This window comes from Mytilus edulis, chromosome 13, assembly GCF_963676685.1.
Source record: "Mytilus edulis chromosome 13, xbMytEdul2.2, whole genome shotgun sequence".
Classification (NCBI taxonomy): domain Eukaryota; kingdom Metazoa; phylum Mollusca; class Bivalvia; order Mytilida; family Mytilidae; genus Mytilus; species Mytilus edulis.
In genome coordinates this window covers 61,607,594-61,622,461 of record NC_092356.1, presented here as the reverse complement: position 1 = coordinate 61,622,461, position 14,868 = coordinate 61,607,594, and the positions used below count along the sequence as shown (strand labels likewise).

General features: G+C 31.5%; 1 protein-coding gene across 6 annotated transcripts in view; it reads left to right on the top strand.

The window, feature by feature from the left end:
- Nucleotides 1–14,868, top strand: part of LOC139502256 (tensin-1-like) — a 71,025-nt gene that overhangs the window by 29,150 nt on the left and 27,007 nt on the right. For 3 of the 6 annotated variants that reach the window (XR_011658759.1, XR_011658760.1, XM_071291689.1), the window contains exons 6-8: nt 3,802–3,828; nt 5,870–6,733; nt 9,708–10,159. Coding sequence is in view for 2 of the 6 variants with exons in the window: in XM_071291689.1 (XP_071147790.1) it covers nt 3,802–3,828; nt 5,870–6,733; nt 9,708–10,159 (1,343 nt within the window). In the remaining 4 variants the exon portion in view is untranslated. The remainder of the gene's footprint in view (nt 1–3,801; nt 3,829–5,869; nt 6,734–9,707; nt 10,160–14,868) is intronic. The other 3 variants (XR_011658762.1, XR_011658761.1, XM_071291691.1) reach the window with 1 other exon arrangement.

Sequence of the window (14,868 nt, the reverse complement as noted above, 5' to 3'; positions counted from 1 at the left end):
AACCCACAAAAATAGTCCTGCTAGACAAGAATGTATCAATATCAAATTCAACCCACAAAAATAGTCCTGCTAGACAACAAGAATGTATCAACATCAAATTCAACCCACAAAAATAGTCCTGCTAGACAACAAGAATGTATCAATATCAAATTCAACTCACAAAAATAGTCCTGCTAGACAAGAATGTATCAATATCAAATTCAACCCACAAAAATAGTCCTGCTAGACAACAAGAATGTATCAATATCAAATTCAACCCACAAAAATAGTCCTGCTAGACAACAAGAATGTATCAATATCAAATTCAACTCACAAAAATAGTCCTGCTAGACAAGAATGTATCAATATCATATTCAACTCACAAAAATAGTCCTGCTAGACAAGAATGTATCAATATCAAATTCAACTCACAAAAATAGTCCTGCTAGACAACAAGAATGTATCGATATCAAATTCAACCCACAAAAATAGTCCTGCTAGACAACAAGAATGTATCAATATCAAATTCAACTCACAAAAATAGTCCTGCTAGACAACAAGAATGTATCAATATCAAATTCAACTCACAAAAATAGTCCTGCTAGACAACAAGAATGTATCGATATCAAATTCAACCCACAAAAATAGTCCTGCTAGACAACAAGAATGTATCAATATCAAATTCAACCCACAAAAATAGTCCTGCTAGACAAGAATGTATCAATATCAAATTCAACTCACAAAAATAGTCCTGCTAGACAACAAGAATGTATCAATATCAAATTCAACTCACAAAAATAGTCCTGCTAGACAACAAGAATGTATCGATATCAAATTCAACCCACAAAAATAGTCCTGCTAGACAACAAGAATGTATCAATATCAAATTCAACCCACAAGAATAGTCCTGCTAGACAACAAGAATGTATCAATATCAAATTCAACCCACAAAAATAGTCCTGCTAGACAACAAGAATGTATCAATATCAAATTCAACCCACAAAAATAGTCCTGCTAGACAACAAGAATGTATCAATATCAAATTCAACCCACAAAAATAGTCCTGCTAGACAACAAGAATGTATCAATATCAAATTCAACCCACAAAAATAGTCCTGCTAGACAACAAGAATGTATCAATATCAAATTCAACCCACAATAATAGTCCTGCTAGACAACAAGAATGTATCAATATCAAATTCAACCCACAAAAATAGTCCTGCTAGACAACAAGAATGTATCGATATCAAATTCAACCCACAAAAATAGTCCTGCTAGACAACAAGAATGTATCAATATCAAATTCAACTCACAAAAATAGTCCTGCTAGACAACAAGAATGTATCAATATCAAATTCAACCCACAAAATTAGTCCTGCTAGACAACAAGAATGTATCGATATCAAATTCAACCCACAAAAATAGTCCTGCTAGACAACAAGAATGTATCGATATCAAATTCAACCCACAAAAATAGTCCTGCTAGACAACAAGAATGTATCAATATCAAATTCAACCCACAAAAATAGTCCTGCTAGACAACAAGAATGTATCGATATCAAATTCAACCCACAAAAATAGTCCTGCTAGACAACAAGAATGTATCGATATCAAATTCAACCCACAAAAATAGTCCTGCTAGACAACAAGAATGTATCAATATCAAATTCAACTCACAAAAATAGTCCTGCTAGACAACAAGAATGTATCAATATCAAATTCAACCCACAAAAATAGTCCTGCTAGACAACAAGAATGTATCAATATCAAATTCAACCCACAAAAATAGTCCTACTAGACAACAAGAATGTATCGATATCAAATTCAACCCACAAAAATAGTCCTGCTAGACAACAAGAATGTATCGATATCAAATTCAACCCACAAAAATAGTCCTGCTAGACAACAAGAATGTATCAATATCAAATTCAACCCACAAAAATAGTCCTGCTAGACAACAAGAACACTTGACGTACGTAAACTTCTTTATTTATAGAAATCATTAGATATCTGTGTACATGTATGTATGAAGTTTAGTATGGCGTTCATTATCACTGAACTAGTATATATTTGTTTAGGGGCCAGCTGAAGGACGCCTCCGGGTGCGGGAATTTCTCATTGCATTGAAGACCTGTTGGTGACCTTCTGCTGTTGTCTGCTCTATGGTCGGGTTGTTGTCTCTTTGGCACATTCCCCATTTCCATTCTCAATTTTATGCTTTGGAATTCGTGATTTGATCAAGGAACAAAACAAAATGTAGGGAGAAATACATTGGGACTATTAAAATGAGAATCTGTGGTATAATTGAGTATGAGAAAAGTCACCACCAGAGACTAGCCTGTTTTATACAATTTAGAAATTTAGAGGTGAAGCAGGTTTGTGTCCTGAATGAAAAATCTTTTAAGGAACAAAACAATAAACCTAAAGGGGTGTATGCACTGACTTGTCATAAGGGGGAGGTAACACTTCATTATAATAATCATATCAGTATAATAAAAAACATATCATAGGAGATTGAGGTTGCATTTATATTTATTGGGATAGCAATTTTTACATTTTTATGATTTTTTTTAGTTATTAAACAGATGATTACATTAGTAATAAGTTTTGTAGTGGACAAATATTGTTTCCAGTCCTGATATTTATACAGGACTGCATAAATAAGTCAGTATATCTGCTCTATCTATACTGACAGGCATGGGAATATTTTGGGAATTATGTTTATATTATCTTGTTAAATACTTGCTGAGGAACAATGTTAAATGTTGAGTTATACCCCTTTCATCAGTCTATTTAAATTACTTAATAACTATTTAATAAATATGACGTCTGGCAGTGTCTGCATGTTCCAACTGTTGAGTCTAAATTGTCTGCACTCTTTTATTGTTATAAATCTATCAGCAAAAAATCGGTAAATTAAAACAAATTATGAACTATAAAGAAATGCAGAAATAGATCTTTAATGTGTGTTAAAATGATTTACACTTTGTCAACCGAAAGCTAAATTTGTAACAATACACATTCTTAACATTCTATTTGTCACTTTAGAATTATAATGAGTGTACAATTGTTGGTCATTAGATAAATCCGGTGTTTCCTGTACTGTTTGAAGTACAATATTTAATAAGTTTTTGATGATACATAATGGTCCTCTTTGTAAAACCCACATGCTTTTAAGTAAATACAGTTTAGTGGCATGTAAGTCTTTTATTTGTGTCTATTATGAAATTTTCAAATGTCTGATATAACATGTCAGAAAAAGGTTCACATAGATTTTGTAATTAACACATTTCTTCATTATTTTAGCTTTTCTACCATTAATTTAGAATTCACAGATTTTTTTTGCAAATTCCTTAATTGTGCATGATAATAAGGATGTAATTTAGAATATGTCTAACTGTCCTTTTGTTCTTATTAAAAGATGACATGCAATGTATGCTTCTAAGAATGCTATGAGTTAACATTGTTAATATTGCCATGAGGACCATATAGACCTTTCAAAATATTTTAAAAGTTCACATCTCAGCATTTGTTAGACTGTTAGTTGACCTGCTCTCTATAAATAAACTAAAATTAAAAACTAAAAAATAAGAAAAAATTATTTTGATTCATAGTAATCAAATATGAAACACAAGCTCAAAACTTCACATGAGAAAAAACAAAAATTTTGGAAAATCAAAGCTTGTAAATAAATTACCTGGATTATCTCTCTTGGAACATTTTCATTTTACTTACAAATTTTGTCATGTAGAAGTTGAGGAATATTCTATATAAGATATTTGAGCAGATATGATATGATTTTTTATCCTGCTTAATTTACAGTCTACAACGAACCGGTACCCTACACAGGTATTATATATATATAACAGTATTCTGGTTCTATTGTACTATAAGGAGTTCCCATTCAAGATCAGGGTGATTTGTAGAGTTTTGAATATCTTATTTAGTAGATGATGTTTTTTCAAAATAGGGTATTAGTTTTCAAATATGGGTGCTGACTCTAGAATAAACTGCACTTCACTACTGAATCTGCTTTTATATGATTAATAAACCTGAAATTTTACTTTTTATATGAAGTTTAATCTGTTCAGTCTACAAATGTTTGTTTAATTTAGATATATTTTATGAATTATTTTTACTTTAAAAATAAGCATTTCCAAGGCTGTAAAATAATATTTTAGCTTTCCAAGTATAATACCATGATTTTATATTTCGCGATTATATGGATCACTTAAATCTCGGGACATGCATGAACCAGTTCTGAAAATGATTCTGTCAAAAATGGTCAATACAAGTAGTATCAGAATACTTAATATTTCTGCTGTATAATGCTTAACTAAAAACACTATATCTCTGACTCAGCACAACATCTTTCCAAAAATGTAAATACAGTAACACATTTGTCTGTGACTTTATATATATATACAAAAACAAAAGTTATATGATTATTTCTATTCTATAATTCTCCCAGGCATGCCCCTAGATTGAAAAAAAAAACAAAACTGATGAACAAATGTTTGGCTCACCTTAAATAGGTTATATGAGACTGTGACTGATCGCCTTTTTCAAAAGAGCTATGTGCCCTTGGAAATATTAAATTTATGGAAATGGCCTCGTTAGCACTCTCAAGGGTATATTTCTGTCATGTTTTTATGAAACTTATACTATAGGTTAATATCAGCAAATCTCTTGAAAGCTCTTTAATGGTGGACGATCAACTTATCTTTCGTTAATAAACCTGTTTAAAATATTTGAGCAATGTAATACTGTAAACAATAGAAAAAAACTTTTTTGTCCCAGTGCACACTTTTTATTAATAAATTGTTGTAAAGAATTTTTTTCCAGTTATTGTCCCTGGATAGATAAAATATGTGCAATGCATGGGCATGGAAACCCTGTTCTTTTATTTCTGTTTGTTTATAAGATCTGGGATATTAAGTTTTTTCAGGGATTTAAGAAATCTTGTATAAAAATCTTTCTCGTTTTCAGCTATGATAAATTTTACTTGTTAGATTTTTTGTAAAAATACTGTTGCTTGTTATAAATGCTTGCCTGAAAAAGCTGCATGGTAATGTATAGAATTGCTTATATTGTAATCAAACATCTTTCAAAACAAAAAAGTTATTTTCAATGCTTACATAGCTAGCTCATTGTCAAAAAATCTCTGGTTAATTCCACCATGGAGATGCTTCCTATATGAGTGAATTCAGTCAGCACTGCAAACCAAATTACGTTAAGTAAAAAATCTGAAACATTGTCAGCATGATCTATGGATGTCCTTTATTGCTCTCTCTTTCTAACAGAAGTCCTCATACTTTTTCTGAACTACACTTGAGTGATACCTTTACCTTGATGCACAACCTAATGTTGTATGCAAAACCATTTACAAATGTTTGCATTATGTATTTATTTCTAAACAAATATCTACAGCTAACCTTTATATGCATGGTGAGTGAACGCTCAAAGATAATTATAAAATAGTATTAGTTGATGCAGTTGACCAACATTGCTTTTATAATGAGGTATTGTGGCGCCTTGAAAATGTTGATATTAATGACAATGAAAAAGGTTTCACCGTTGTATTTATTTCATTAAAATGATGACCGTATTAATCCTGAGTTGTTACGAAAATTTCAATTTTTGTTGTCAGTTGCCATTTTTGATTACCGTTGAGACCTGTAAAATCCAAGTTGTCTCCCTTTATTTGATTTTGTTAGTGATTTGACTTCACCATGAGTTTAAATTTAACCAAATTCCTTGGCAACTTAAATCGTCATGTCACCCGCTAGATTATTGCCTGATACTATTTATTTTTTTGTAGAAATATTAATATTATTGTATATTTTGTATTAATACCTTACTTTTACAACACTTTCCTGTCATTTTACAGGCCAAACATCAAGTTGACAGAGTAAAACATAGAAGCCCTGGACTAGATCATCCTCAGGACCAACAATCAAGTCAAGCCCCCACAACATCACCACCACCAAGGCCACTATCAGATGCACCATCATCAAACTTGTCACGGCCTCAGTCAGAAATTTTCGTTAATTCTACACCTACCGGAAGACCTCAATCTGAAACTTTTATAAATTCAACACCAACTGGAAGGCCTCAATCAGAGGCATATACCAATTCAACACCAACTGGAAGACCTCAGTCGGAGGCATATACAAATTCAACGCCAACTGGACGGCCACAATCTGAGGCCTACCCAAATAATTCACGATATATTAATCAAAGTGGACCAAAACGTAACATTACACCACAGACATCACCTATACATCAAAATACAACATCAAGTAAAAGGAGCTCGTACACTAACACAAATAATTCCAGGTCCCCACCACATCAAAGGATCTGTTCACCAGGGAGAGTTTCAAATGGTCAGAGTGAACGAACTATGAAAAGCTCACCCGTTCACAAAAGAGTATGTTCACCAAGGAGGAATTCTCCGACAAGATCTACAGGATCTGTTCGTAGTTCATACGATAATGTTAGTACTTCATCACGATCTCAGACCGCAAACTCCCGAAATTCACCGGTGGATACATTAGCTCAGTTACGGTTTGACAAATCAAATAATTCCAATAAAGGGAAAGGTTCCCCGGTGACAGCTCTAAAGGAAGCCATTGATCGTGGCTTTTTAAATGACGGTCATGCTATTGCCCGTGATATTGCCCAATCACATGGAATCTGTATACAGGATCCTAATGGATATCTTCAACCAAAGAACAGTAAAGAAGAAGATAAGGTAATTAATGATACAGAAGTAATAGCTGTTGAAAATATTTCTATATAGCAGAAAAAAACCATATTGTCAGCTTTGAAAGTCTAACATGAACAGTGTTAAACAAGAAAACAAGAAAACAAGAAAACTAACTGCCTGAATTATAACAATACAATTTGCTATGAAATAAACATGCATCAACAAAACCACTGATCTACAAGCTCCTGACGTTGGACAGGCACATTGGGGAGGTGGTTGTATTAAACCTGTTTGTGAGCAGTACATTCTGATATTACATCCAGTTATGGAAAATTAGAATTTAACCTCCACTCTGCCATTTCCAATTTTCAATACTACATTCCTTTTTTTTTCTATAGTTGTATTGTAGTTACTAGTATAATTATCCACATGCTAAAAGAAAAGGTTAATTTATTTTTTGGCAAAAATTGTGAATTGTGAAATTTGTGGTATATGGGAGATAACTCAAATTGTCCTCTGTCAAAAGATACATGTATAAAAAATTGAATTCTAAGCTTCTTTTTTTAATAAGTATATTTCATTTAGAAACATTCTGTACAATAACTTTTTGAATATTACTTTGACATTTTCAGAATCTAAATAGCAACATTCCAAATCATATGTAATTATATAACAACTGATGTATTCAACTTATGCTATAGAACACATTTGTAAATAACTATATTGGCAATAATATTGCTATCTTTAATTAAAAGTCACTGTAGAAAAAATACTTTTGCATCTTCTTAGACATATTGTATGTTTCTATGCTGACTTCTTCTTTGAAAATCTATAAAACATCAAGTTAATGCTACTCCCACTCTTTCCTATTTATCTTCTTTGTAACATATTTTAGAAGACTGTGTAAATCAATATATGTCAACAATAGGATACTGTCATTAGAAACTGATCTAAAACAATGCTTCATAACTTAATTACAATATCTGTAGATGTTTAAAAGGAGATTTGATGTATACTTCAATGAGACATCAACCCTATGGTACGTAAGGAAAGTCTGACGAAGATATATGTCCAACACCTAATTCCCTGAAAGACAAAACAATAAGAAATGGCATGTACTTTCTGGGTTCCTGACCTGGGTAAACTTGAACAGGCATTATATTGCACGTATCATGAAAGATGCCATTTCAATAGGCTTTTTTTTACTATTTTTCAATCATTGTTCCTATGAGCTAGACTTTCTTCATTCATTTCCAGTGATCTACATTTAGAAACTATTTAATTTTAGCTAATGGCCATATTACTGAAATGGAATTATAAAGTGATCCATAACTTGTTGTTATCACGTTATATCTTTGACATTCTACATTACCTCTCCCCATACCTACTGTTTAAAGTCCTGCCTTTGTGGTACTGTTATAGCTGTATGTTTAGTTCAGGGCCATTTACCATCACTTAAAGGTCTCATTTACTCAATCTAATGGCTTTAAAAAGAAATTAATTTTATCAAACTATTTTGACATTAAGGCATTCTTTGGCTTCTGTGAAACATAGATGTAAAAAAATGTTATTAAAGGTTCAGGAATTTTATAAATATATTTGAATCATGGACAAAATAAATAAATCTTATTGTATAACTGTTTTAATGCCTTTGAATCTGGCATTCTTTAACAATCTATTGGATTAAAAACACAAATTGGAAGGGACTGATTCCTTAGACATGTTAGATGAGGATTCAATTTGGTTTCCATATTTAAAACAAATATATATACGAACACTAATAACATTTATTTTTGTCAGAGGGAGCATCATGTATTAGGAAGTTTATGTTTCCATATTTAAAACATGGGACTGTATTCATTCAAAAGATAAAGAGCATTTCCGTCCAACAGAAAATAATCACAAGTTCATTATTCAAAATCTTATATATATATGAGAAAAAGTACAAGAATTAAAATTTTAAAGTTTAGTAACAAAAAGAAAAACACACTGTTGTTATTGATAATAAGTACATGGCTGTGAGAGGAACATTGAGTGTCTGGTATTTTGTAATAACAGGGTATATATGTTGGTCATTTGTGGCCTGTCAATGTTCACATTCAGGAAATGTATAGGTTGTGTCAGATTTACATTTAATGACTGGGGGTAAAAACTATGTGTCATACATGGTCAGAAAAGTTTTAAAAAAAGGCATGACTTTGTTCGTATTATTAGAATCAGTAACTTCAATTGCAAGCAGTAAACAAACTAACTAAAAAGTTCTGAAAATGTAGTGATAAGTGATGTACATGTAGCTCCTCTCCACATAAAAACCACTCATGAAGACAAATGGAAGGAAGTTCAGCCCGAAAGACCTTAATTTGGTGCAAAAACTGATATCCTATTTCATTTATAAAGTAGCTAGTATTTATCATCTAAAGTAATCAAATTTGAATGACCAAAGCAGTTTTTCTAACACTTTCTAATATAAAATCTCAAGAGACAAGTGTAATAGCTGCATAGTAATGACATTGTCACAGTTTTGCTTAAATACTTTTTTAGTTTAGAAAACATTGGGCTGATGGCAATTGAAATTTGATTACACAAAAAACAACAAGTTAGGAATTCACTTCTAATGAGTCAATGCAAGAGATTTGTGATTAACACAATTATGAGATATTTTTTTTTATAACATATTTGACATACTGGAGGTGTATTGTTTGTATATTTAACAAAGGTGGAAGTGCATTTATGTTAAAATTACAATTTTTATGGGGTTATTAAACCAAAATATGTAATAAATATGTTAACATGTTATATTCTAGATGAATTTTAAATGTGAATATAGAAAACATTTGCTGAATTCACGGAGTTGAAATTAATCAAATCAATTTGTTATATTGTATTTAAAAACTGCATGGTCTATATATATTTTCTAAGAAATGTTGAGTCCATCTTTGAGTCCAAAAAAATATTGGATTGCAATAGAAACCATACATCAATATAACTTCTGAATAAAGATTTTATATGTGTTTGACAGGCAAATCCCAACCTGGTGAACCGTCCTTTACCTGCCATCCCTAAAGAAACCGGTGTACAGAATGGTCATAGTGGTAAGACTAAGAACTGGACAAGTCTGGACGATGATGCTCTCACTCCTCAACACAGGGTGCAAATGAGAAGGGATAATCTAAGAGATTCTCCTAGACGACGTCAACCACGACCACACAGTGAAGTTTTTGCTGATCATAAATTTGTGGACCTTGATGGACCTGGTTGTTATATGTATGGTTCAAGGTCACAAGTTCATCAGCAAGTTGCAAGGTCAAGATCAAGTGAAGGTCAGCAACAGAAACTGCAGAACTATGGTCTACAGCTACAGATGCAGTATCAATCTGGTCCCTTGTCTAGTCAAATGAAGTACCAGAATGGAGGTGAAAGTGCATATGAGTATGCTGACGAAGGTGCCATGTGTGATAAAAACCGTCCAGGGTAAGTCGTAAGGCAATTGTGACCTTGAACTTAAGCATGATATGGTTGCATTTGTCCTTCAGTATGTCTAAGTGAAGAAGTTTTATAAGTCTATAAAATATAAATTAATTGCAGTGTCTGTCCTTTCAAGTTTTGATATACACAGAAAGAGGCAACAAGTTTCCGTTAAATTTATCGATATCTTTTGTGAATTCTGTGCTTTATTTGTATTGACATTGTATATTGTTGAAAATGGTGTTTGACCTTCAGATTTAGTTTGATTCTTCCTGTTGTTATATTGCTGTATCAATGACATCTCATGTATTGCTACAAAGAATAGAATTGTCAAGTTGTCTGACGTAATATTAATTTGATCTCTGGTATATTAGGTGTATATATATAAGTTGAAAAGAGATAGGGTTATAATATGAATAATTGATTTAACTATTTTAATTCTGTTGAAAATGATACCTTTTTAATTGATTTCTGAGTATGAAATATTGACTTATTTCAATCTTTAGAAAATGTAAGAAATTTGGATATGTTAAATGTCAAATGTTATCTTTAGAAACGATTATTTGGAAGTTTTAGTGTTATGTATTTGTAATTATTTCTCTAGTCCTTGTCACTACAGCTGTATGGTTATCAACTAGGTAAGAGAAAAAAGATCAAGTTGGAATTTAAATGGAATCACTTTCAAAATTCTCCAGTTATGTCCCTTTATAAAAGCAAAAAAATGCTGATTTTGGCATATATTTACAGAGGGACATCTTTGTCCAATGAACACTTTCTTCTTTTATTGGGAAACTAAAAATAGCACACTTTGAGATCTTTAAAGGTGTTTCTCAAATACCAGTATGTCTTGTGGACTTTTCCACTTCAAATAATTTTGGATTATATATTTTAGTCTTTTCAAATACTGCACATACCTGCCAACTGTCACTATTTGTGGGGGATTTCCCGCATGGAAGCTCCCAAATGGAAATTTTGGAAGAGCAACGCGCAATTTTGTCCACAATTTAAACAAAACAATAAATTTTACAATGGCTATAGGCTTGTAAGAGTATGAAGAAGCCCAAAAACAACATGAAAATATATTTGAAGCCCCCCTTGAAGGTATTGTAGGACTATAGGATCAATCTTGCACGTAAAACCCCTAGGGGCGTTTTGAAAAGTTGGCAGGTATGACTGCATAGGGGTATTTCTGAAGTGGATGACTCATTTAGTAAAATTTTAATCAATTATGGGTAGTAAAAGATTCAATTAGTGGTTCAATTTCAGATTTTAATGCCGATTTTGTAAGTTAAATTGAAAAATAAAACTCAAATATTTGTAAATGGGTAATTTGTTCCCACTAAGTAAACGATAACAAAACGAGTGGTTTTAGCTATAATTAAATGTAATTGTGAGGTGATAAATATTTTGTTTACAGTGTAATCAGAGAGTTGTAGTATTGAAAGAACAAATTTTCTGCCTTTATGTTACACACTGAGACTTGAGAATTAAAACCCATTAAGTGGCAAATTTGATCAGAGTTTTGTAAATACTTCATTATTATAATTACAAGTGGTATATAGTTTTCATTATTTGACATGAATGTGACATTGTGGTAATAGTTCTATAACTAGGTCTGGCAGGGTAGGTCTTATAAAATCTTGACCACAAACCTAATAAATTTAGGATATCTCTTTTCAAATAGGATTGATCTATAATTCTGTTTAAAAAACAAGGTACTTGACTTTCCCTCCCAATTGACAACCTTTTACCAAGCAAAATGTCAAATTCAGAAGATTTGTGATTATTTATATAATAGACAATTTGATTAAAATCTATTCTACGAATGTATATTTATTCTAGAGAACTATAGTATTCATTTAGTGGTTTTCCCTTGTTGCATTGATATCTTTTCCAGTACACAATTTAATATTTATTTCATTTTAAGAATTCCTTATTATGATATTCAATTGTTTTGCCTGTTGAAGTGATATCTTTCTCAATATATAATATTTTTAAAAATCTTTATGATAGTCGTTTTGCTACTCAAAATTATAAAGGTCAGCTGTCATTAAATATTGACTTGAATGTACTAAGTTGAAATGGATTTTAGATATATATGGGCAACTGCTTACTGTTAGATCATGAATATTGCAATTGCAAGATGGTCATTGTACAACTTGTCTTTCTCCTTCCTTATCATTAAGGCTTCATTTTCTGGTTTACCCTATCTTTAGAAGTTCCATCCTTGTGTCTTGATTTATTCCCCCCTCAGAATATTTCCATTATTTAGTTTGGCCTTGCTTTAAGCTCTAAGTTTGATACTTATATTTATTTTGATAAACTTTAAATGAACTAGGAAAGTATTAGGTATATGACCCATACCTATATTAAACTCAAATATCTAAGACATTTTCTCTGATAAATTTCTAAATTAAATTTTCTGACATCTGACTGACAGGTGATCTGTATTTATACTGATATCAATTGTACATGTATAAATCATAATTAAAATGTACACAGGCCTACATCTGTCATCAATGGTGTACAGTGATTCAAGGGGTGGTACTAAAATAAGTCATGTAGACCTTAGAACATTTATCTTATGTTACAATTTTGTTATATAACAATTTTCAACATTGAGAAAGTATTAAATTTCACATTTGAAAGTCCAGTACCCAGTTTTTAACTGGGTTTTATGAAGGAAAATCCAGTTATTAATCTAGTGAAATTCAGTGGGTGGACTGATTGACGACTGTTAATAGTTTCTTAGGGTGTAATGAGAGGTTTTTTGCAGTATTTATGAAAGATATAATTTGCAATTTGGATAAGTCTGCTGACAATATGCTGTGTCTGGCATAGTATAATGGCAAATAATTACAATGACCTTCAGATAACACATGTATTATGTTAGGATTGTACCCATAAGATAGACACTATTGTTTCATTTCTAATTATTACACCTGTATAATACCTGTACAATAGGTAGGCAGGTGAACTACAATATCTTCTAAGTCCTTCATAACACCAACAATGGACCAATTTTCATAAATTAACGAAAGTTATTACTTTCCATACTAAGCGAACAATAAAGTAATTTTCATAAATTGGTAGAAAATGTTGATTTTATTGTTCAAATTTCTGTGTCAAATACCACAGTGGGTTAGTCATCTCAATGGACAATAAATTCCCTCGTGTCAAAATCAGAAAAACTATAAAAGATAGACCATCAGAGAGGCAACCTGCGGACATGTCAAAACTCTATTCTGCTGACCAGGGATCGGTGTTACAAGCTATAAAGGTGGTGTCCAGTAGTCAATATAAAAACCATTCACTGTGCTTAAATCATTGTCCGTCATTTTAACATAAAGTGGAGGTTACGAAATTTCAGTAAATATTGGTTTTCGACTCAACATCTTATACCCAGGGGGTTATTATAGCTATCCATTATGAGGTAATCTTTGTAATTAAATGGCCCCACCCCCAGGGTAGATGATGTGTATTAAAAACAAATTTCGTTTCTTGTTACACCCTTAAGAAATATATTAAAAAAAGAACAATAATTATAAGGTGTGAGACAGGTAGATATGAACAGGAAATGATAATTACTATAATTAGAAGTTGTGTATAATTAAAGTGGAAACATTAGCATTTGATAATTACAGGAAGTTCCATTGATGATCTGAATGTTGTTACAGTTGAGAAAAAAAAATGATGCTTTCTTATTGAAAAATCTTATTTTCTTTAAAAAATACTTCATTAAGATTGTAACTTGGGCGATTTCATAAGTTCTGTGTATATTTCCTATAAAAAATAGACTGTTAAAACAAAAGATTAGTTTCTATTGCAGTAAAAAAATGGCATTCATCTGTATTTAAAGTGGTTGATAAAAAAATAAGATTTTAGATCTATCAATTGATGCATTTCATTTCTACTACATTTGTACTGCTAGAAGTAAATTACTATATATACATTAAGTTTTTTTTTGGTAAAGAATAAAATACGAGTTTCTGTCATCCCAATCAGAAATGATAGTCTTACATAATTACTTTCTGATAGATTCTCTATAAAAATGATTTTATACAGAAAACTATTACAGAAAACACATCCAGAGAGATATTAACTATTGGTTATGCATTTAAATTATCTGGAAAACATCATAAATGCTATAAAAACAGTTTGGATTGTCAATGCCTGTAGATTGCTTCTGAGGAAGCACAGATAGATCTGCAGGAAGTTACTGTATGTAAATAGCAACAACATCATTATGTCATACAAGTTATATGGCAAGTAACTTTAATTTAGGATGCAATGATAAATGATGTAGCACAATACACACAGGGGGATCAACCCATTTTAAAAGGGGGGTTCCAATCCCAGGATAAAAGGGGGTGGGGTGATGGTATTCACAATATGCCCCCATTCAAACGCATTGATCATCAAAAAAAAAAAGGTTGGTTCCTACATTGGTTGCTGCCTGTCAATATTGTGTTCTTGGTTTTCTATTTTGAATCAATTTTGTTTATGTCACGATGGATCTTTAGTCTTGGGTGAACATTTGCCTAAAATAGCATGATACCACATCATCCTAATGCACAGAAATCACACAATGGACAAGTAAATTCAAAAGGAAATGAAAAGTAAAGTTTATGATATAGATTAGACCGTTGGTTTTCCCAATTGAATGGTTTTACACTGGTAATTTTTTGGGTCCTTTTTATAGCTTGCTTTTTGGT